Genomic DNA, 24,807 nt, shown 5'->3' with positions numbered 1-24,807 from the left:
ACATTCGTATCCATTCATTTGCAAATTTAATTTACTACTGTAAATTATGTTGCTTTAAGGGTTTAGCATTCGGAGATTAAAGCATGAAGTTCATGGTCGCTGTAATTTGCAGCGAGTGAGATAAGGGCTAGTGGGGTTCGGGGTAAATAATTGGTTAATGGAGAGAAAATAGGGATAAATAGGTGATTTTCCGGTTGGCAGGCTGTAACTAGTGGGGTGTCGCAAGGGTCAGTGCTGGGACCACAGCTATTTATAATCTACAATAATGACTTGGATGAAGGGACCGAGTACAATGCAGCCAAGTTTGCTGTACGACGCTAGGTGGGAAAGTAAGCTGTGAGGAGGATGCAAAGAGCCTGCAAAGGTACATAGACAAGTTAAGTGAATGGGCAATGAAGTGGCAGATAATGTGAGAAAATGTGACGTTATTCACTTTGATAGGAAGAATGGAAAATAATTATATTTTTTAAAAGGTGAGAAACTATTAAATGTTGGTGTTCATAGAGAGCAGCGTGGAGGCCCCGACCAGCAAGGGAACATCAGCGGCAGGTCGGGGCCATAAAAGAAACGGCGAGCAACACCTGGAGCAGCGTGAAGGTGTATCACTCACTGCGAGCAGGTGCAGGAGGGCGACGCAGCGAAGCGTGACATCATCAAGGTCTCGGTCGGTGATTGCAGCGTGGCCAGATACAGCAGGAGTAGCGAGAGACTGTGTAAGGGACGTGATGGGGGCCCATGAGAGGCGCGAGTTCGGGGCCAGGGGCCCAGGGGAAGCATGGGCCAGCCCACACTGCTATACATGTGCGCACTAGGTTCATGCAGCAGAGCTGGCCTCCAGTTGTCTTGGGTAATCCTTGCCACTGGACCAAGACCTAGCTCTGTCAATCCCGTGTGGTGGCTGGTGTGCAATGGCCACCTCACGTTAAAAAAATTCACGCACAGGCATCTTCCACCCTTCAGGATGTAGTTCGGATCCTTCATTGAAACACCTGTGAACTCTTCCTTTTTTGGCTCGAAGCAAGTCATCCTCGTTTCGAGGGACCACCTACGATGATGATGATGACAATTAAAGGAGAAAGTTAGCATGCAGGTCCAGTAAACAATTAGAAAGGCGAATGGGCGTTATTACAAGGGGGTGGAGTATCAGAATAAGGAAGTCTTGCTACAATTGCACAGGGCTTTGGTGAAACCACACCTGGAGTACTGTGCACAGTTTTGGTCTCCTTATCTGAGGAAGGACAGACTTGACTTAGAAGTGGTGCAGCAACGGTTGACTAGATTGAGCCCTGTGATGAGAGGGTTATTCTATGAGTGCCGATTGAGTAGATTGGGCCTATACTCTATGGAATTTGAAAGAATGAGAGGTGATCATTGAAACAGGTAAGATACTGAGGGGAATTGAGAGGGTAGATTTTGAGAGGTTGTCTCCTCTGGTTGACAGGCTAAGTGAGTGGGCAAAAAATTGGCAGATAGAGTATAATGTTGGAAAGTGTGAGATTAATGTTGGAAAAAAAATCGACGATCAAGTTATTATTTAAATGGAGAACAATTGCAAAGTGTTGCAGTAGAGCGGGGTCTGGGGATCCTTGTGCATGAAACACAAAAGGTTAGTATGCAGGTACAGCAAGTGATCAGGAAGGCCAAAGGAATCTTGGGCCTTTATTGTAAAGGGGATGGAGTATAAAAGCAGTAAAGTCTTGCTAGAACTGTATGGAGTATTGGTGAGGCTACACCTAGAATACTGCGTGCAGTTTTGGTTTCCATATTTAAGAAAGGATATACTTGCTTTGGAGGCTGTTCAGAGAAAGTTCAGGAAGTTGATTCCGGAGAGAAGGGGGTTGACTTATGAGGAAAGGTTGAGAAGGTTGGGCCTCTACTCATTGGAATTCAGAAGAATGAGAGGTGATCTTATTGAAACATATAAAATTATGAGGGGGCTTGACAAGATGGATGCAGGGAGGATGTTTCCACTGATAGTGGAGACTAGAACTAAGGGGCATAATCGTAGAATAAGGGGCTTCCCATTTAAAACTGAGATGACGAGGAATTTCTTCTCTCAAAGGTTTGTAAATCTGTGGAATTCGCTGCCTCAGAGAGCTGTGGAAGCTGGGTCATTGAATATACTTGACAGAGATAGACAGTTTCTTAACCGATAAGTGAATATGGGGTTATGGGGAACGGGCAGGGAAGTGGACCTGAGTTCATGATCGTATTAAATGGTGGAGTAGGCTTGAGGGGCCGTATGGCCTACTCCTGCTCCTATTTCTTATGTTCTTATGTTCTTATGTTGGGGAGTCTAGCACCAGGGGTCATTGTTTCAGGATAAGGGGTCGCCCATTTACAACTTCAATGAGGAGGAATTTCTTCATTTCGAGGGTTGTGAATCTTTGGAATTCTCTGCCTCAGAGGGCTTTGGGTGCTGAATCGTTGATTCTATTCAAGGCTGAGATAGATTGTTTTTTGGACTCTAGGGGAATCAAGGTATATTAGGACCGGGCCCGAAAGTGAAATTGATGTCGAAGATCAGCCATATTGAATGGCAGAGCAGGTTGGAGCGGCCGTATGGCCTACACCTGCTCCTACTTCTTATGTTCTTATGCAAATCTGGTTAATTAGAAGCATCCAATAGATAATGCGGGCGGAATTAGACACGGGCCTGAACGCAAAAGACGCAGAAACGAATTCCCCTGCCGTTATAGCACATTTATTATTCAAGTCAAGGGAAATAAATAGCAGGCCAGACGTATAATATGCACTTTGTGCAGCAACCCCGGAGGAATCTCTACCCCAGTAAGTGTTAAGTAGTTATACACAAGCAATGGATAGCCGTTGAATAATATTGGTGCATAGGCCAAATGATCGAGGATTATTTCTGACTTCATTTCATTTTGCCCATTTGTAGAAAATCCTCACAGCCCTGGATAAAACCTGGCACCCAGAACATTTTTTCTGCGCGCACTGCGGCGATAAATTTGGGAACGATGGTAAGTTCTCCTCAGGAGTCACATTGTTGGGAGCGGTCCATTCAATTTTGAATTCATCCATGACTATATTATGAATCCTATAAAACTCTGGTTTAACGCTGACCTTTCTCTCCGCCCATATACGCTCACTGGTAACTGCAAGCGACTGTACTTTCTTACACGTGAAATCAATACAATTGGAGTCATTTGAACGTCGGGACGGTGGTTTAAAATGGGTGATATCGAATCAGCCATACATTACACAGTCTGTCCAATGTAAGGCAGAATCAAGCGGGATGTATATTCACCCACCAATATGATATCGCCGCTTTTTCACCGACACTCAATTTTATAATAACCTCCAAGTGAGTTGTGAACTTATTTTGCCAAATACGTCCATTTACAAACTAGAATAGAATGCAGCAAAAATTAACACCAATTTCCTGTAATTTGTGCTATTTTATTATTTACTATGAAATCAATTGAGAAACAATTGTCACAATAAGAATAAAATGAACGTGCCTGGCAGAGTTAAAAAAGGGTCTTTTAAAATATGGGCATAATATCAGCCCTGTTGCACTATTATTTCCATTGGTTGCAGAGAATCCTAATAAGATGGCTTTTATAATTCAGAGCCATTTCCTTGTGGATTTACATAAAAGGCTTTTGGACATTCTTGTTAAGCAACTCACCCGTCATATTGACTATAGCAGATGAAACGCATCTTTTATATCCGCCTGATTTAACTCACCAATGAAAAAGAAAGACTTGCATTTATATAGCACCTTTCACCACCTCATGACGTTCCAAATCGCTTTATAGCCAAGACGGCAGCCAAACTGCGCACAGGAAGCTCTGATAAACAACCATATGATAATGAGCGCAGTGGTGTTGTTTGAGGGATAAACATTGGCCTCAGGACACCGAGGGTAACTCCCCTGCGCTTCTTCCAACAGTGCTGTAGGACTTTTTACAACCACCTGAGAGGGCAGACAGGGCCGCGGTTTGATGTCTCATCCCAAAGACGGCACCTGCGACAGTGCAGCACGCCCACAGTACTGCACTGGAGTGTCAGCCTAGATTTTTGTGCTCAAGTCTCCTTGAGTAGGACTTCAACCCACAACTTTGTGACTCAGAGGTGAGAGTGAAACCCACTGAACCACGGCTGGATATTGGTCGGGGTGTCAAAGTGAAGTTCCACCGGATCTTCTTAATTTTCCGACGGACGGGGTCAGTTAAAATTGCTCCCTGGTCTTCAGAAATGTAATCCGGCAATGATTGGCTTCCGATTGATTTTGCACTAATTCACATTGTGCCCTGCAACTCCAAACATTTCTGCTTCTCTACTCCCAAATTGGCTTCATTTTATGCTGGTTAATTCTAAATAATATAAGATCAAAGTGTTAAGTAGAGGTAACGTTGCAATGTTAGACTTTACAATGGGGATGACGTTACTTCTGCGTACCCAGGCTTGGTATCTCCTTCCCTCTGCCGCCCCACAAACCACGCTTCAACTGAAGAGTATGGGTGGTCTTGACTCCAGGTGTGCAAGGCTCAAGGGAATCAATTCTTATATTTGAACAGACCAAGGCGTATGTTGGATATTACACAGCACTGTTTAGTACGAACATCTGCCTTAGTATCTGTGGCTATCATTTACAATGGCTCCTTGAAATAATTTCCTGATGTGACCTCCGCTCGATATCAGACAGGTCCTTTGGAGGAAATGCCTTTTCAACACACATTGGGGATGGTTGTAAAATGGGCGGTAACGAGCTAGCCGTTCATTTTTCACCACACTGATTTTTCTTGCCATTGAAGTCATTGGATTTGAGTACAGGGGCAGGGAGGTGTTGCTACAGTTGTACAGGGCATTGGTGAGGCCACACCTGGAGTATTGTGTACAGTTTTGGTCTCCTAACCTGAGGAAGGACATTCTTGCTATTGAGGGAGTGCAGCGAAGGTTCACCAGACTGATTCCCGGGATGGCGGGACTGAGCTATCAAGAAAGACTGGATCAACTGGGCTTGTATTCACTGGAGTTCAGAAGAATGAGAGGGGACCTCATAGAAACATTTAAAATTCTGACGGGGTTAGACAGGTTAGATGCAGGAAGAATGTTCCCAATGTTGGGGAAGTCCAGAACCAGAGGTCACAGTCTAAGGATAAGGGGTAAGCCATTTAGGACCGAGATGCGGAGGAACTTCTTCACCCAGAGAGTGGTGAACCTGTGGAATTCTCTACCACAGAAAGTTGTTGAGGCCAATTCACTAAATATATTCAAAAAGGAGTTAGATGAGGTCCTTACTACTAGGGGGATCAAGGGGTATGGCGAGAAAGCAGGAATGGGGTACTGAAGTTGAATGTTCAGCCATGAACTCATTGAATGGCGGTGCAGGCTAGAAGGGCTGAATGGCCTACTCCTGCACCTATTTTCTATGTTTCTATGTTTCTATTGGAAGGGAAAATCAGGTGGGGCCTATCACGGGCAGAAAATTCGCTAATGTCTATGTTACAAAATTACAAAGTTACAGACTACTCAAACTTAAAATTAACCCCATTAATCTGAAATATCAGTCCACACGACAATAACTGTACAATAATCTGAAACTGAGAACGGAGCATGCCCGTTGACAAAATGCTCACTACTTAGCTGTCAAATATATAACAGTGCTGTGACAATGACTCAGTGTTAAAGAAATACAAGATTTTAAGTTATGGGCAGCAACTTGGATTACATAGGGTATACAGCACAGAAACAGGCCATTCGGCCCAACCAGTCCATGCCGGCGTTTATGCTCCAGTGGAGCCGTTTCCCGCTATTCCTCATCTAACTCTAACAGCATAACGCTCTAGTTGCATGATCAGCCATGATCATATTGAATGGTGGTTCAGGTTCGAAGGGCCGAAAGGCCTACTCCTGCAGCTACTTTCTATGTTTCTATGTTTCTCCATCATATGCTTATCTAGTTTCCCCTTAAATGCATCTATAATATTCGCTTCAACTACTTCCTGTGATAGCGAGTTCCACATTCTCAGTACTCTCTGGTTAAAGAAGTTCCTTCTGAATTCCTTATTGGAATTCTTGGTGACTACTTTATATTGATAGCTTCTGGTTTGCTCTTCCCTGCAAGCGGAAACACTCTCTCAGTATCTGCTCTATCAAAATCCGTCATAATTTTAAAGACCTCTCTGTTACCCCTCAGCCGTCTCTTGTCAAGAGAAAGACACTCAGCCTTTTCATCCTTTCCTGATAGGTATTGTCTCGCATTTCTGGTATCGTCCTTGAAAATCTTGTTTGCATTCTCTCCAGTGCCTCTATATCCTTTTTTTATAATATGTCGGTCAGAATTGTATGCGGTAGGCCAAGTGTTCTCTAACAAATTGAGCACAATTTCTCTACATTTCAATTCCATCCTGCCAGAACTAAACCCCCGTGTTTGGTTTGCATTGTTGTGGCCTTATTAAGCTGTGTCGCTACCTTCAGTGATTTGTGTATTTGTACTCAGAGATGCCTTTTGCTCTTATGCCCAATTAGATTCGTATTTTCCAAGTAATATGTGTCCTCCCTATTTTTATTTCGACATAAAGGAGATTAATAGAAAACACTTCCTGTATTGTGTCTGCCTTACACCTTACAATCATTGTGGAAATACCTAAACGCTATTACAGAGTGTTGCAGTTAGCTACTTGGGGTGAATTTGAAAATTGGGCAGGCACAACACACTGACTTGCATTGGCCAACCATAACAGGACACACTCGATATTAAGTTCTATTAATGTTGATGGAACTCACTATCGAGCGGAGCGTGTAACCATTTATTTTGTCTGTCTGCCAGTCTCCGATTTCAGCCCTCACTCTCCTGTGCTATTTCAGAATTCTGCTGGTTCGTTTCCCCCACAGGTGCAACACATTTCTTTTTAACCCACCTTCTTCTTCTTCTGTATTCTTAGGTTACCATGAGAAGGACGGGAAGCCGTATTGCCGCAAAGACTATTTCAACATGTTCGCTCCCAAGTGTGGCAGTTGTGATCGGCCAGTTTTGGACAACTATCTGTCCGCACTCAACCGCGTCTGGCACCCGGAGTGCTTTGTCTGCAGAGTAAGTGCCAGGGGTCGAACCAACGCTTTTCCTTGAGACATCTCTCTGCGTTTCTGAACGAAAAGAAAATATTTTGCATTTTTACAGTGTATTTCATGATCTCCCAATGCGCTTTACAGTCAATGGGGAACTTCTGAAGTGTAATCACTGTTTTGGAGTATAGGAGCAGGGAGGTCGTACTGCAGTTGTACAGAGCCTTGGTGAGGCCACACCTGGAATATTGTGTTCAGTTTTGGTGTCCTAATCTGAGGAAGGACGTTCTTGCTATTGAGGGAGTACAGCGAAGGTTCACCAGATTGATTCCAGAGATGGCAGGACTGACATATGAGGAGAAATTGGATCAACTGGGCTTGTATCCACTGGAGTTTAGAAGAATGAGAGGGGATCTCATAGAAACATATAACATTCTGACGGGATTGGACAGGTTAGAAGCAGGAAAAATGTTCACGTTGCTGGGGAGTTCCAGAACCAGAGGTCACAGTATAAGAATAAGGGGTAAGCCATTTAGGACCGAGATGAGGAGAAACTTCTTCACTCAGAGAGTGGTTAACCTGTGTAATTCTCTACCGCAGAAAGTTGTTGAGGCCAGTTCATTAGATATATTCAAAAATGAGTTAGTAATGATCCTTACGGCCAAAGGGATCAAGGCGTATGGAGAGAAAACAGGAAAGGGGTACTGAGCTTCAATGATCAGCCGTGATCTTATTGAATGCCGTTCAGGCTCAAATTGCCGAATGGCCTGCTCCTGCACCTAATTTCTATGTTTCTATGTTTCTATGAACCAGTGGATGTGGTGCATTTGGACTCCCAGAAGGCATTTCACAAGGTGCCACATAAAAGATTACTGCACAAGGTAAAAGTTCACGGGGTTGGGGGTAATACATTAGCATGGATAGAGGATGGCTAACTAACAGAAAACAGATATTTGGGATAAATGGTCTATTTCTCTGGTTGGCAACCAGTAACTAATGGGGTGCAGCAGGGATCAGTACTGGGACCCCAACTATTTACAATCTATATTAATGATTTGGAAGAATGGACCGACTGTAACGTAGCCAAGTTTGCTGACGGTACAAAGGTGGGAGGAAGAGCAATGTGTGAGGACACAAAAAGTCTGCAAAAGGACACAGACAGGCTACGTGAGTGGGAAAAAATGTGGCAGATGAGTGTAATGTTGGAAAGTGTGAGTTCATGCACTTGAGCAGAAAAAAATCAAAAAGCAACGTATTATTTAACTGGCGAAAGATTGCAAAGTGCTGCAGTACAGTGGGATCTGGGGGTACTTGTGCATGAAACACAAAAGGATAGTATGCAGGTACAGCAAGCGATTGGGAAGGCTAACGGTATCTTGGCCTTTATTGCAAAGGGGGTGGAGTATAAAAGCAGGGAAGTCTTGCTACAGCTACACAAGATATTGGTGAGGCCACACCTGGAATACTGCGTGCAGTTTTGGTTTACATATTTACGATAGGATATACTTGCTTTGGAGGCAGTTCAGAGAAGTTTCACTCGGTTGATTCCAAGGATTAGGGGGTTGACTTACGAGGAAAGGTTGAGTAGGTTGGGCCTGTACTCACTGAAATTCAGAAGAATGAGAGGTGAGCTTATCGAAACATATAAGATTATGAGGGGGCTTGACAAGATGGATGCAGAGGATGTTTCCACTGATGGGGGAGACTAGAACTAGAGGGCATGATCTTAGAATAAGGGGCCGCCCATTTAAAACAGAGATGAGGATAAATTTCTTGTCTCAGAGGGTTGTACTGTTGTGAAATTCGCTGCATCAGAGAGCTGGGGAAGCTGGGACATTGAATAAATTTAAGACAGAAATATACAGTTTCTTAAACGATAAGGGGATAAGGGGTCATGTGGAGCGGGCAGGGAAGTGGAGCTGAGTCCATGATCAGATCAGCCATGATCTGATTGAATGGCGGTGCAGGCTTGAGGGGCCATATGACCCACTCCTGTTCCTATTTCTTATGTTCTTACGTTCTTATGTAATGTAAAGACACTGGTCAGCCTATGTTCGCACAGAAAGCTCCCACAAACAGCGATGTGATAATGCCCCGGATGGCTTGTTTTATTAATGTTTGTTCAGGGTTAATATCGCCCCGGAATGTCTTTGTGCCGTACTGCCGTGGGGTCTGTGACATCGACCTGGGAGGGCAGAAAGGGCTTCAGGTTAACATCTGATCCTAAAGACTGCGCAGCGCTCCCTCTTTAGTGGAACATCATCTATGAGGACCATAAATTAACATGCGGGAAAATATTACAACTGCACACATACCTCAAATTTAAGGTTATTGGGGTGTTGTTGCACATGTGCAGGAGCTTAAAACAGGTAGAATTGCTTTGGCCGACCATCATAACACATGGCAGATTTTCAGTACTATTGACGTCGATGGAGCTGGGGTGTGAAACCGTAACCTGAAGCGATACCACTTGTATTGTGCCCCCGGCAATGTCTAATTTCAACCCCTACATCATAGTCTTTCGCCTGTAGACCAAGTGATTGGGAATCAGGCCTTCTGTCGCCATCCTTTGTAGCCTAGGAATTACTGTTGGTGATGTTAGCGTACAAAGTCAGGGACAGATTTTCATCTTCAGCATCGCATTGTTCGAAATTGTTGTGGCTAAAGCACTCATTGCTATTTGGAGTTAAAACCGCTCACAATTCAATACATAGAATTACATCGAATGTACGGTGCAAAAACAGTCCATTCATCTCAACAGTTCGTGCCAGTGTTTATGCTCCACACAAGCCTCCTCCTAATCTTCTTCATCTCACCCTATCAACATATTCTGCCATTCCTTTCTCCCTCATGTGTTTATACAGCTTCCCCTTAAATTCATCTCTGCTATTTGCCTCAACCACTCGCTGTGATAGCGAGTTCCACATTCTCACCACTCTCTGGGTAAAGGACATGCTCCTGAATCTTCTATTGGTTTTCTTGGAGACTATTTTAGATTTATTGCCCTCAGTTTTGGTCCCCCCCCTCCCCGCCCCCACAAGTGGAAACATGTTTGCTACGCTTAATTGGAATAGATAGTCAATATCGAGGAGGACAGCAACAAATTACAGGAGGACATTAATAAACTTGCAGAATGAGAATGCAATTGGAAAATGAAGTTCAACACAGATATGTGTGAGATATTACATTTTGGTAGGAAGAATAGTGACTTACTTATTACTTGCAGGGTACGAGTCTGGGTGGGGTAGAGGAACAAAGGGATCTCAGAGTACAAATACACAAATCAGTAAAAGTTGTAACACAGGTTAGCAAGGTCATAAAAAAGCAATCCAAGCACTCTGGTTTATTTCTAGCGGCATAGAATTGAACAGTAGGGAAGTTATGCTAAATCTGTATCGATCTTAGTTAAACCACACAGAGTACTGTGTCCAGTTCTGGTTGCCGTATTATAAAACGGATATAGAAGCACTGGAGAGGGTGCAGAGAAGATTGATAAGGATGATACCTGAAATGCGAGAGTATACGCATCAGGGAAGGATGAAAAGGCTGGGTCTCTTTTCTATTGAAAATAGAAGGCTGGGAGGTAGCCTAATCGAGGTCGTTAAAATAATGAAAGGTTCTGGTAGAGTGGATACAGAGAGAATGTTTCCACTTGTGGGGAAGACCAGAACTAGAGGCCATCAATATAAGATAGTCCCCAAGAAATCCAAGAGGGCATTCAGAACAAACTTCTTTACCCAAAGAGTGGTGAGAATGTGGAACTTGCTACCACAGGGAGTGGTTGAGGCGAATGGTATAGATGCATTTAAGGGAGCCTAGACAAGCATGAGGGAGCAAGGAATAGAGAATTATGCTGATAGGTTTATGCTGATAGATTTTGATGAGGAAAGATGGGAAAAGGCTGGAGTGGAGTATAAATGCCGGCATGGACTGGTTGGGCCAAATGGCATGTTTCTGTGCCATATATCCTTTGTAGTCCGATGTAATAACCCGCTCCTGTTTCTATGTAAAGGCTCGAAGGTGAATGGGCCTTCTTCTCTTCCTATGTAACCGGCGTGAGGGGTGAATGGGTCTCTTCTTGTTCCTATGTAATAGGCTCGAGGGGTGAATGAGCCTCCTCCTGTTCCTGTGTAACAGGCTCAAGGGGCTGAATGGGCCTCCTCCTGTTCCTATATAAAAGCCTCGAGGCATGAATGGGCCTCCTCCTGTTCCTATGTAACAGGCTCGAAGGATGAATGAGTCTCTTCTTGTTCCGATGTAACAGGCTCAAGGGGCTGAATGTGCCTCCTCCTGTTCCTATGTAAAAGGCTCGAGGGCTGAATGGGCCTCCTCCTGTTCCTGTGTAACAGGCTAGAGGGGCTGAATGGCCTCTTTCTGTTCCTGTGTAACAGGCTCGAGGGGCTGAATGGGCCTCCTCCTGTCCCTGTGTAACAGGCACGAGAGGCTGAATGGGCCTCCTCCTGTTCCTATGTAAAAGGCTCGAGGGCTGAATGGGCCTCCTCCTGTTCCTATGTAACTGGCTCGAGGGGTGACTGGGCTTCCTCCTGTTCCTCTGTAACAGGCTCGAGGGGCTGAATGGGCCTCCTCCTGTTCCTATGTAACTGGCTCGAGGGTTGACTGGGCCTCTTCCTGTTCCTCTGTAACAGTCTCGAGGGGCTGAATGGGCCTCCTCTTGCTGTTAGAAACAGGTTCGAGGGGCTGAATGAGCCTCCTCTTGTTACTACAAACAGGTTCGAGGGGCTGAATGACGTCCTCCTCTTCCTATGTAACAAGCTCGATGGGCTGAATAGCTTACATAACAGGCTCGAGGGGCTGCATAGCCTCTTCCTGTTCGTATGCAACACACACGATGTGCTGAATGGTTTCCCCCATTCCCTTGTAAAATAGAAGAGGGTAACGGCTCTCCTTTCTGTCTCTAACGCAGGATTGTTTCTCCTCGTTTGCGGGCGCCAGTTTCTTTGAGGATGACGGAATGCCCTACTGTGAGCTTCATTTTCACCAACGCCGGGGGTCGCTGTGCAGTGGATGCCAGAAGCCCATCAGTGGGCGCTGCATAGCCGCCATGGGCAGGAGATTCCATCCGGAGCACTTTGTCTGCGCTTTCTGCCTGAAACAGCTCAGCAAAGGCGTCTTCAAGGAAAACAACGACAAGCCATATTGCGAGTCATGCTTCAATAAACTGTTTCCTTAACCACAGAGACGCACCCAAAAAGTGCCTCTCCTGGCGTGTCGCGCTGCAAATGGAGGTTTGCCCTCCAATTTGTCCATAGGTTTGAAAGTCAATTGTCCAGGAATGTTTGTCACTGCAACCATTTCATCCAATTAATCGCGCTTAATTTTAATGGTCTGCTCTTAACTTGACAGCTTTTTGATGCAATGAAACCATAGCCCAGTGATTATGTTGCTTGATTAATAATTCAGAGGCCTGGTCTAATGTTCCAGAGACAGGAGTTCGACGTGCGACCAAGGCAGCTGCGGAGTTTAAACTCAGTTATTTGAATAAATCTGGAATGAAAGCTAGTATCAGTAATGTTGACTATGAAACAGCCAAAATGTCGTAAAAACCCATCTGATTCCCGAATGCCCTTTAGGTAAAAAACTGCCGCCCTTACCTGGTCTGGCCTATATGTAATTCCAGACCCACAGCAACGGTTGACTCTTAACTGCCCTCTGAAATGGCCGAATTGCCACTCAGTTATAAGGATGGGCAATAAATACTGGTCCTGCCATCGATTCCCACATCCTGTGAACGAATGAAAGAATGAAACTTTCCCCTCTCCACAGTCAGGTATTGGAAACAAAGGTTGAATCTAAGTGATTGTGAATTTTAACTCCTCTTCCATCAATTGGGAAACTGGTAAAATCGGGTGCAACGCTACTGTTTGCACCCCGCCCAATTTTACTTTCCGTTAAATTCAAAGGAGGGTGATATCAGATGGAGTATAAACCTAGCATTACACCTAATCTCCTGGATTCCTCGCACCGTGGGTTAGGTTAACTTTGGTCACAAAGTCCCACCAACTCCAGAAAACTACCAAAGAGAAATCACGGGTTATTTGAGGCTTGTGAAGAAATTTTGCAGACAGTCTCTCGAACATTCTGCTCATTTTTGAGCGAGACGTATACGGTTTCTCCCAGTGGGGAACGAGGAGAGACTGTTTGGGTTAGTTGTATGTTGATGTCTCTGAGGAGGCGGGGCTAGGTTTCGCACTCTCCTCCAGACAGTCGTCTGATTTCTGGGTTGCCTTCAAGTGGGATAGACAATTCAGTGCGAACCAGTAACGAGCCCCTTCCCCTCAGTTCATGGCGAGGCCAGTCAGATTCATGATTTACTACAGGGCAGAAATTTCTTTCGGCCCAACTGGCTCAGGCCAGTGTATATTCTCACAATGAGACTCCTCGCAAGCTACTGAATCTCACCCTATTAACATATCCTTCTATTCCTATCGCTCTCATGTACTTATCTAGCTTGCCCATGAATGCATCCACACTTATTCGCCTCAGCCACTCTATTTGCGAATTCCACTTTCTAACAACATACAGGATGACGAACTTGCTCCTAAATTCACTATCGGATTTATGAGTTACTAATGCAAATATTGAATCGAATTCTATTCTTTCAAACTTTTTGATAATATTAGACATCTGTATTAGGACGCCCGCCTGTCTTCTCTTTACTATAGAAAGAGAGCTACAGACTTTTCAGTGAATCCTGACAGTCACATATTTTCAATTGTAGTAAAGTATCATCCTAGTAAATCTATTTTTTACACTGTTTCTAGTGGTACCGTGTTCTTATTCTAAAATGGAAACAGAGAAACATAGAAACATCGAAAATAGGTGCAGGAGTAGGCCATTCGGCCCTTCTAGCCTGCACCGCCATTCAATGAGTTCACGGCTGAACATGCAACTTCAGTACCCCATTCCTGCTTTCTTGCCATACCCCTTGATCCTCCTAGTAGTAAGGACTTCATCTAACTCATTTTTGAATATATTTAGTGAATTGGCCTCAACAACTTTATGTGGTAGAGAATTCCACAGGTTCACCACTCTCTGGTGAAGAAGTTTCTCCTCATCTCGGTCCTAAATGGCTTACCCCTTATCCTTAGACTGTGACCCCTGGTTCTGGACTTCCCCAACATTGGGAACATTCTTCCTGCATCTAACCTGTCTAAACCCGTCAGAATTTTAAACGTTTCTATGAGATCCCCTCTCATTCTTCTGAACTCCACTGAATACAAGCCCAGTCTTTCTTGATATGTCAGTCCCGCCATCCCGGGAATCAGTCTGGTGAACCTTCGATGCACTCTCTCAATAGCAAGAATGTCCTTCCTCAAATTAGGAGAACAACACTGTACACAATACTCCAGGTGTGGCCTCACCAAAGCTCTGTATAACTGTAGCAACACCTCCCTGCCCCTGTACTCAAATCCCCTCGCTATGAAGGTCAACGTGCCATTGGCATTCTTAACTGCCTGCTGTACCTGCATGCCAACCTTCAATGACTGATGTACCATGACAACCAGGTCTCGTTGCACCTTCCCTTTTCCGAATCTGTCACCATTCAGATAATAGTCTGTCTCTCTGTTTTTACCACCAAAGTGGATAACCTCAAATTTATCCACATTATACTTCATCTGCCATGCATTTATCCACTCACCTAACCTATCCAAGTCACTCTGCAGCCTCATAGCATCCTCCTCGCAGCTCACACTGCCACCCAACTTAGTGTCATCCGCAAATTTGGAGATACTACAGTTAATCCCCTCGTCTAAATCATTAATGTACAATGTAAACAGCTGGGGCACCAGCACAGGACCTTGCGGTACCCCACTAGCCCCTGCCAGCCATTCTGAAAAGAACCCACTGATTCCAACTCTTTGCTTCCTGTCTGCCAACCAGTTCTCAAACCATGTCAGACACAAGAACCCCAATCCCACGTGCTTCAACTTTGCACATTAATCTCTTGAGTGGGACATTGTCGAAAGCCTTCTAAAAGTCCAAATACAACATATCAACAAGAACAAGAACATGGACGCAGCATCTGATGAGAGTATATGCTCAGAGAGAGTGAGAGATAATAGAACTGGGGACAGCGTCTGGTCACAGATCCTGCTAAGAGAGGGAGAGTGCGTGATTGATCGGAACAGGGAGACAGACTTTGGTTACAGCCCGAACTCAGAGTGAGACGAGAAGAGGAACACGGTCTCTTTTCACAGTTCCTACTGAGAGAGATCGGAACATGGACACAGTGTGTGGTCAGTGCATTTGTACTGAGAGAGAACGGAACATTGACACAGTGTGTGGTCGGTGTGTGTACTGAGAGAGATCGGAACATGGACAGAGTGTGTGGTCACTGTGTGTACTGAGAGAGATCGGAACAGGGACACAGTGTGTGGTCAGTGTGTGTACTGAGAGAGATCGGAACATGGACACAGTGTGTGGTCAGTGTGTGTACTGAGAGGGATTGTAACATGGACAGAGTGCGTGGTCACTGTCCATACTGAGAGAGATCAGAACATGGACACAGTGTGTGGTCACTGTGTGTACTAAGAGAGATCGGAACATAGACACAGCGTGTGGTCACTGTGTGTAATGAGAGAGTTCGGAACATGGACACAGTGTGTGGATCCTGGGTGTACTGAGAGAGATCGGAAGATGGACACAGTGTGTGGTCACTGTGTGTACAGAGAGATATCGGAACATGGACACAGTGTGTGGTTACTGTCCATACTGAGAGAGATCGGAACATGGACACAGTGCGTGGTCACTGTGTGAACTGAGAGAGATCGGAACATGGACACAGTGTGTGGTCACTGTGTGAACTGAGAGAGATCGGAACATGGAAACAGTGTGTGGTCTCTGTGTGTACTGAGAGAGATCGGAACATGGGCACAGTGTGTGGTCAGTGTGTGCACTGAGAAAGATCGAAACATGGACACAGTGTGTGGTCACTGTGTGTACTGAGAGAGATCGGATCATGGACACAGTGTGTGGTCCCTGTGTGTACTGAGAGAGATCGGAACATGGACACACAGTGTGGTCACTGTGCGTACTGAGAGAGATCGGAACATGGACACAGTGTCTGTTCACTGTGTGTACTGAGAGAGATCGGAACATGGACACAGTGTGTGGTCTCTGTGTGTATTTAGAGAGATCGGAACATGGACACAGTGTGTGGTCACTGTGTGTACGGAGAGAGATCGGAACATGGACACATTGTGTGGTAACTGTGTGTACTGAGAGAGATCCGAACATGGACACAGTGTGTGGTCACTGTGTGTACTGAGATAGATTGGATCATGGACATAGTGTGTGCTCAGTGTGCACAATGAGAGAGATCGGAAAATGGACACAATGTGTGGTCACTGTACTGAGAGAGATCGGAACATGGACACAGTGTGTGGTCACTGTGTGTAATGAGAGAGATCGGAACATGGACACATTGTGTGGTCACTGTGAGTAGTTAGTGTGATCGGAACATGGACACAGTGTGTGGTCAGTGTGTGTAATGAGAGAGATCGGAACATGGACACAGTGTGTGCTCACTGTGTGTACTGTGAGAGATCGGAACATGGATACAGTGTGTGGTCTCTGTGTGTATTGAAAGAGATCGGAACATGGACACAGTGTGTGGTCACTGTGTGGACTGAGAGAGAGTGGAACATGGACACAGTGTGTGGTCCCTGTGTGTACTGAGAGAGATCGGAACATGGACACAGTGTCTGGTCACTGTGTGTACTGAGAGAGAGTGGAACATGGACACAGTGTGTGGTCCCTGTGTGTACTGAGAGAGATCGGAACATGGACACAGTGTGTGGTCCCTGTGTGTACTGAGAGAGATCGGAACATGGACACAGTGTCTGGTCACTGTGTGTACTGAAACTGATCGGAACATGGACACAGTGTGTGGTCACTGTACTTAGAGAGAACGGAACATGTACACAGTGTGTGGTCACTGTGTGTACTGAGAGAGATCGGAACATGGACACAGAGTGTGGTCACTGTACTTAGAGAGATCGGAACATGGACACAATGTGTGGTCACTGTGTGTACTGAGAGAGATCGGAACATGGACACAGTATGTGGTTCGTGTGTGTCGTTAGAGAGATCGGAACATGGACACAGTGTGTGGTCAGTGTGTGTACTGAGAGAGATCGGAACATGGACACAGTGTGTTGTCACTGTCTGTACTGAGAGAGATCGGAACATGGACACAGTGTGTGGTCATGGTGTGTACTGAGCGAGATCGGAACATGGACACAGTGTGTGGTCACTATGTGTACTGAGAGAGATCGGAACATGGACACAGTGTGTGGTCAGTGTGTGTACTGAGAGAGATCGGAACATGGACACAGTGTGTGGTCAGTGTGTGTACTGAGAGAGATCGGAACATGGACACAGTGTGGGGTCACTGTGTTTACTGAGCGAGATCTGAACATGGACACAGTGTGTGGTTCGTGTGTGTATAAAGAGAGATCGGAACATGGACACAGTGTGTGGTCACTGTCTATACTGAGCGAGATCGGAACATGGACACAGTGTGTGGTAACTGCACTGAGAGAGATCGGAACATGGACACAGCGTCTGGTCACTGTGTGTACTGAGAGAGATCGGAACATGGACACAGTGTGTGGTCACTGTGTGTTCTGAAAGAGATCGGAACATGGACAAAGTGTGTGGTTACTGTGTGTACTGAGAGAGATCGGAACATGGACACAATGTGTGGTCACTATACTGAGAGTGATCGGAACATGGAGAAACTGTGGTCACTGTGTGTGCTGAGAGAGATCGGAACATGGACACAGTGTGTGGTCACTGTGAGTAGTGAGAGCGATCGGAACATGGACACAGTGTGTGGTCAGTGTGTGTAATGTGAGAGATCGAAACATTGACACAGTGTGTGGTCACTGTGTGTACTGTGAGAGATCGGAACATGGACACAGTGTGTGGTCAGTGTGTGTACTGAGAGAGCACGGAACATGGACACAGTGTGTGGTTACTGTGTGTACTGAGAGAGATCGGATCATGGACATAGTGTGTGCTCAGTGTGTACACTGAGAGAGATCGGAACTTGGACACAGTTTGTGGTCACTGTGTGTACTGAGAGAGATCGGAAAATGGACACAATGTGTGGTTACTGTACTGAGAGAGATCGGAACATGGACACAGTGTGTGGTCAGTGTGTGCACTGAGAAAGATCGAAACATGGACACAGTGTGTGGTCACTGTGTGTACTGAGAGAGATCGGATCATGGACACAGTGTGTGGTCCCTGTGTGTACTGAGAGAGATCGGAACATGGACACACAGTGTGGTCACTGTGCGTACTGAGAGAGATCGGAACATGGACACAGTGTCTGTTCACTGTGTGTACTGAGAGAGATCGGAACATGGACACAGTGTGTGGTCTCTGTGTGTATTTAGAGTGATCGGAACATGGACACAGTGTGTGGCCACTGTGTGTACGGAGAGAGATCGGAACATGGACACATTGTGTGGTACCTGTGTGTACTGAGAGAGATCCGAACATGGACACAGTGTGTGGTCACTGTGTGTACTGAGATAGATCGGATCATGGACATAGTGTGTGCTCAGTGTGTACAATGAGAGAGATCGGAAAATGGACACAATGTGTGGTCACTGTACTGAGAGAGATCGGAACATGGACACAGTGTGTGGTCACTGTGTGTAATGAGAGAGATCGGAACATGGACACAGTGTGTGGTCACTGTGAGTAGTGAGTGTGATCGGAACATGGACACAGTGTGTGGTCAGTGTGTGTAATGAGAGAGATCGGAACATGGACACAGTGTGTGCTCACTGTGTGTACTGTGAGAGATCGGAACATGTATACAGTGTGTGGTCTCTGTGTTTATTGAAAGAGATTGGAACATGGACACAGTGTGTGGTCACTGTGAGTAGTGAGTGTGATCGGAACATGGACACAGTGTGTGGTCACTGCCTATACTGAGCGAGTTCGGAACATGGACACAGTGTGTGGTAACTGTACTGAGAGAGATCGGAACATGGACACAGCGTCTGGTCACTGTGTGTACTGAGAGAGATCGGAACATGGACACAGTGTGTGGTCAGTGTGTGTTCTGAAAGAGATCGGAACATGGACAAAGTGTGTGGTCACTGTGTGTACTGAGAGAGATCGGAACATGGAGAAACTGTGGTCACTGTGTGCGCTGAGAGAGATCGGAACATGGACACAGTGTGTGGTAACTGTGAGTAGTGAGAGCGATCGGAACATGGACACAGTGTGTGGTCAGTGTGTGTAATGTGAGAGATCGAAACCTTGACACAGTGTGTGGTCACTGTGTGTACTGTGAGAGATCGGAACATGGACACAGTGTGTGCTCACTGTGTGTACTGTGAGAGATCGGAACATGGATACAGTGTGTGGTCTCTGTGTGTATTGAAAGAGATCGGAACATGGACACAGTGTGTGGTCCCTGTGTGTACTGAGAGAGATCGGAACATGGACACAGTGTGTGCTCACTGTGTGTACTGTCAGAGATCGGAACATGGATACAGTGTGTGGTCTCTGTGTGTATTGAAAGAGATCGGAACATGGACACAGTGTGTGTTCCCTGTGTGTACTGAGAGAGATCGGAACATGGACACAGTGTCTGGTCACTGTGTGTACTGAGGCTGATCGGAACATGGACACAGTGTGTGGTCACTGTACTTAGAGAGAACGGAACATGGACACAGTGTGTGGTCACTGTGTGTATTGAGAGAGATCGGAACATGGACACAGAGTGTGGTCACTGTACTTAGAGAGATCGGAACATGGACACAATGTGTGGTCACTGTGTGTACTGAGAGAGATCGGAACATGGACACAGTGTGTGGTTCGTGTGTGTCTTTCGAGAGATCGGAACATGGACACAGTGTGTGGTCAGTGAGTGTACTGAGAGCGATCGGAACATGGACACAGTGTGTTGTCACTGTCTGTACTGAGAGAGATCGGAACAGGGACACAGTGTATGGTCATGGTGTGTACTGAGCGAGATCGGAACATGGACACAGTGTGTTGTCACTGTGTGTACTGAGAGAGATCGGAACAGGGACACAGTGTATGGTCATGGTGTGTACTGAGCGAGATCGGAACATGGACACAGTGTGTGGTCAGTGTGTGTACTGAGAGAGAGCGGAACATGGACACAGTGTGTGGTCAGTGTGTGTACTGAGAGAGATCGGAACATGGACACAGTGTGTGGTCACTGTGTGTACTGAGCGAGATCTGAACATGGACACAGTGTGTGGTTCGTGTGTGTATAAAGAGAGATCGGAACATGGACACAGTGTGTGGTCACTGCCTATACTGAGCGAGATCGGAACATGGACACAGTGTGTGGTAACTGTACTGAGAGAGATCGGAACATGGACACAGCGTCTGGTCACTGTGTGTACTGAGAGAGATCGGAACATGGACACAGTGTGTGGTCAGTGTGTGTTCTGAAAGAGATCGGAACATGGACAAAGTGTGTGGTCACTGTGTGTACTGAGAGAGATCGGAACATGGAGAAACTGTGGTCACTGTGTGTGCTGAGAGAGATCGGAACATGGACACAGTGTGTGGTCACTGTGAGTAGTGAGAGCGATCGGAACATGGACACAGTGTGTGGTCAGTGTGTGTAATGTGAGAGATCGAAACATTGACACAGTGTGTGGTCAGTGTGTGTACTGAGAGAGATCGGAACATGTACACAGTGTGTGGTCAGTGAGTGTACTGAGAGAGATCGGAACATGGACACAGTGTGTTGTCACTGTCTGTACTGAGAGAGATCGGAACATGGACACAGTGTGTGGTAAGTGTGTGTACTGAGAGAGATCGGAACATGGACACAGTGTGTGGTCACTGTGTGTACTGAGCGAGATCTGAACATGGACACAGTGTGTGGTTCGTGTGTGTATAAAGAGAGATCGGAACATGGACACAGTGTGTGGTCACTGTCTATACTGAGCGAGATCGGAACATGGACACAGTGTGTGGTAACTGTACTGAGAGAGATCGGAACATGGACACAGCGTCTGGTCACTGTGTGTACTGAGAGAGATCGGAACATGGACACAGTGTGTGATCAGTGTGTGTTCTGAAAGAGATCGGAACATGGACAAAGTGTGTGGTCACTGTGTGTACTGAGAGAGATCGGAACATGGAGAAACTGTGGTCACTGTGTGTGCTGAGAGAGATCGGAACATGGACACAGCGTGTGGTCACTGTGAGTAGTGAGAGCGATCGGAACATGGACACAGTGTGTGGTCAGTGTGTGTAATGTGAGAGATCGAAACATTGACACAGTGTGTGGTCAGTGTGTGTACTGAGAGAGATCGGAACATGGACACAGTGTGTGGTCAGTGAGTGTACTGAGAGAGATCGGAACATGGACACAGTGTGTTGTCACTGTCTGTACTGAGAGAGATCGGAACATGGACACAGTGTGTGGTAAGTGTGTGTACTGAGAGAGATCGGAACATGGACACAGTGTGTGGTCACTGTGTGTACCGAGCGAGATCTGAACATGGACACAGTGTGTGGTTCGTGTGTGTATAAAGAGAGATCGGAACATGGACACAGTGTGTGGTCACTGTCTATACTGAGCGAGATCGGAACATGGACACAGTGTGTGGTAACTGTACTGAGAGAGATCGGAACATGGACACAGCGTCTGGTCACTGTGTGTACTGAGAGAGATCGGAACATGGACACAGTGTGTGATCAGTGTGTGTTCTGAAAGAGATCGGAACATGGACAAAGTGTGTGGTCACTGTGTGTACTGAGAGAGATCGGAACATGGATAAACTGTGGTCACTGTGTGTGCTGAGAGAGATCGGAACATGGACACAGTGTGTGGTCACTGTGAGTAGTAAGAGCGATCGGAACATGGACACAGTGTGTGGTCAGTGTGTGTACTGAGAGAGCTCGGAACATGGACACAGTGGGTGGTTACTGTGTGTACTGAGAGAGATCGGATCATGGACATAGTGTGTGCTCAGTGTGTACACTGAGAGAGATCGGAACTTGGACACAGTTTGTGGTCACTGTGTGTACTAAGAGAGATCGGATAATGGACACAATGTGTGGTTACTGTACTGAGAGAGATCGGAACATGGACACAGTGTGTGGTCATTGTGTGTAATGAGAGAGATCGGAACAGGGACACAGTGTGTGGTCACTGTGAGTAGTGAGAGTGATCGGAACATGGACACAGTGTGTGGTCAGTGTGTGTAATGAGAGAGATCGGAACATGGACACAGTGTGTGGTCACTGTGTGTACTGTGAGAGATCGGAACATGGATACAGTGTGTGGTCTCTGTGTGTATTGAAAGAGATCGGAACATGGACACAGTGTGTGGTCACTGTGTGTACTGTGAGAGATCGGAACATGGACACAGTGTGTGGTCACTGTGTGGACTGAGAGAGAGCGGAACATGGACACAGTGTGTGGTCAGTGTGTGTACTGAGAGAGATCGGAACATGGACGCAGTGTGTGGTCAATGTGAGTAGTGAGAGCGATCGGAACATGGACACAGTGTGTGGTCAGTGTGTGTAATGTGAGAGATCGGAACATGGATACAGTGTGTGGTCTCTGTGTTTATTGAAAGAGATCGGAACATGGACACAGTGTGTGGTCACTGTGTGTACTGTGAGAGATCGGAACATGGACACAGTGTGTGGTCACTGTGTGTACTGTGAGAGATCGGAACATGGATACAGTGTGTGGTCTCTGTGTGGGTTGAAAGAGATCAGAACATGGACACAGTGTGTGGTCACTGTGTGGACTGAGAGAGATCGGAACATGGACACAGCGTCTGGTCACTGTGTGTTCTGAGAGTGATCGGAACATGGACACAGTGTGTGGTCACTGTGTGCACTGAGAGAGATCGGATCATGGACATAGTGTGTGCTCAGTGTGTACAATGAGAGAGATCGGAAAATGGACACAATGTGTGGTCACTGTACTGAGAGAGATCGGAACATGGACACAGTGTGTGGTCACTGTGTGCAATGAGAGAGATCGGAACATGGACACAGTGTGTGGTCACTGTGAGTAGTGAGAGCGATCGGAACATGGACACAGTGTGTGGTCAGTGTGTGTAATGTGAGAGATCGAAACATTGACACAGTGTGTGGTCACTGTGTGTACTGAGAGAGATCGGATCATGGACATAGTGTGTGCTCAGTGTGTACACTGAGAGAGATCGGAACTTGGACACAGTTTGTGGTCACTGTGTGTACTGAGAGAGATCGGAAAATGGACACAATGTGTGGTTACTGTACTGAGAGAGATCGGAACATGGACACAGTGTGTGGTCAGTGTGTGTAATGAGAGAGATCGGAACATGGACACAGTGTGTGGTCACTGTGTGTACTGTGAGAGATCGGAACATGGATACAGTGTGTGGTCTCTGTGTGTATTGAAAGAGATCGGAACATGGACACAGTGTGTGGTCACTGTGTGGACTGAGAGAGAGCGGAACATGGACACAGTGTGTGGTCAGTGTGTGTACTGAGAGAGATCGGAACATGGACACAGTGTGTGGTCACTGTCTGTACTGAGAGAGTTCGGAACATGAACAGAGTGTGTGGTCACTGTGTGTACTGTGAGAGATCGGAACATGGATACAGTGTGTGGTCTCTGTGTGTATTGAAAGAGATCGGAACATGGACACAGTGTGTGGTCAGTGTGTACAATGAGAGTGATCGGAAAATGGACACAATGTGTGGTCACTGTACTGAGAGAGATCGGAACATGGACACAGTGTGTGGTCACTGTGTGTACTGAGAGAGATCGGAACATGGACACAGTGTGTGGTAAGTGTGTGTACTGAGAGAGATCGGAACATGGACACAGTGTGTGGTCACTGTGTGTACTGAGCGAGATCTGAACATGGACACAGTGTGTGGTTCGTGTGTGTATAAAGAGAGATCGGAACATGGACACAGTGTGTGGTCACTGTCTATACTGAGCGAGATCGGAACATGGACACAGTGTGTGGTAACTGTACTGAGAGAGATCGGAACATGGACACAGCGTCTGGTCACTGTGTGTACTGAGAGAGATCGGAACATGGACACAGTGTGTGATCAGTGTGTGTTCTGAAAGAGATCGGAACATGGACAAAGTGTGTGGTCACTGTGTGTACTGAGAGAGATCGGAACATGGATAAACTGTGGTCACTGTGTGTGCTGAGAGAGATCGGAACATGGACACAGTGTGTGGTCACTGTGAGTAGTAAGAGCGATCGGAACATGGACACAGTGTGTGGTCAGTGTGTGTACTGAGAGAGCTCGGAACATGGACACAGTGGGTGGTTACTGTGTGTACTGAGAGAGATCGGATCATGGACATAGTGTGTGCTCAGTGTGTACACTGAGAGAGATCGGAACTTGGACACAGTTTGTGGTCACTGTGTGTACTAAGAGAAATCGGAAAATGGACACAATGTGTGGTTACTGTACTGAGAGAGATCGGAACATGGACACAGTGTGTGGTCATTGTGTGTAATGAGAGAGATCGGAACAGGGACACAGTGTGTGGTCACTGTGAGTAGTGAGAGAGATCGGAACATGGACACAGTGTGTGGTCACTGTGTGTACTGTGAGAGATCGGAACATGGATACAGTGTGTGGTCTCTGTGTGTATTGAAAGAGATCGGAACATGGACACAGTGTGTGGTCACTGTGTGGATTAGAGAGAGCGGAACATGGACACAGTGTGTGGTCAGTGTGTGTACTGAGAGAGATCGGAAC

The 24,807-nt window shown here is 46.2% G+C and overlaps 1 protein-coding gene across 2 annotated transcripts in view; it reads left to right on the top strand.

Annotated features, from left to right (window-relative positions):
- The window catches only part of LOC139250583 (leupaxin-like), a 42,342-nt gene extending 29,788 nt beyond the window's left edge, over window positions 1-12,554 (top strand). For both annotated transcript variants that reach the window (XM_070872982.1, XM_070872981.1), the window contains exons 7-9: window positions 2,903-2,984; window positions 6,918-7,066; window positions 11,963-12,554. In XM_070872982.1, coding sequence (XP_070729083.1) covers window positions 2,903-2,984; window positions 6,918-7,066; window positions 11,963-12,229 — 498 coding nt within the window. In that variant the 3' untranslated portion in view covers window positions 12,230-12,554. The remainder of the gene's footprint in view (window positions 1-2,902; window positions 2,985-6,917; window positions 7,067-11,962) is intronic.
- Window positions 12,555-24,807: the final 12,253 nt, after the last annotated feature.

Source organism: Pristiophorus japonicus, unplaced genomic scaffold (assembly GCF_044704955.1).
Source record: "Pristiophorus japonicus isolate sPriJap1 unplaced genomic scaffold, sPriJap1.hap1 HAP1_SCAFFOLD_394, whole genome shotgun sequence".
Lineage (NCBI taxonomy): Eukaryota > Metazoa > Chordata > Chondrichthyes > Pristiophoridae > Pristiophorus > Pristiophorus japonicus.
The sequence above is the reverse complement of the archived record's forward strand: the minus strand, read 5'-3'. Positions and strand labels throughout refer to the sequence as shown.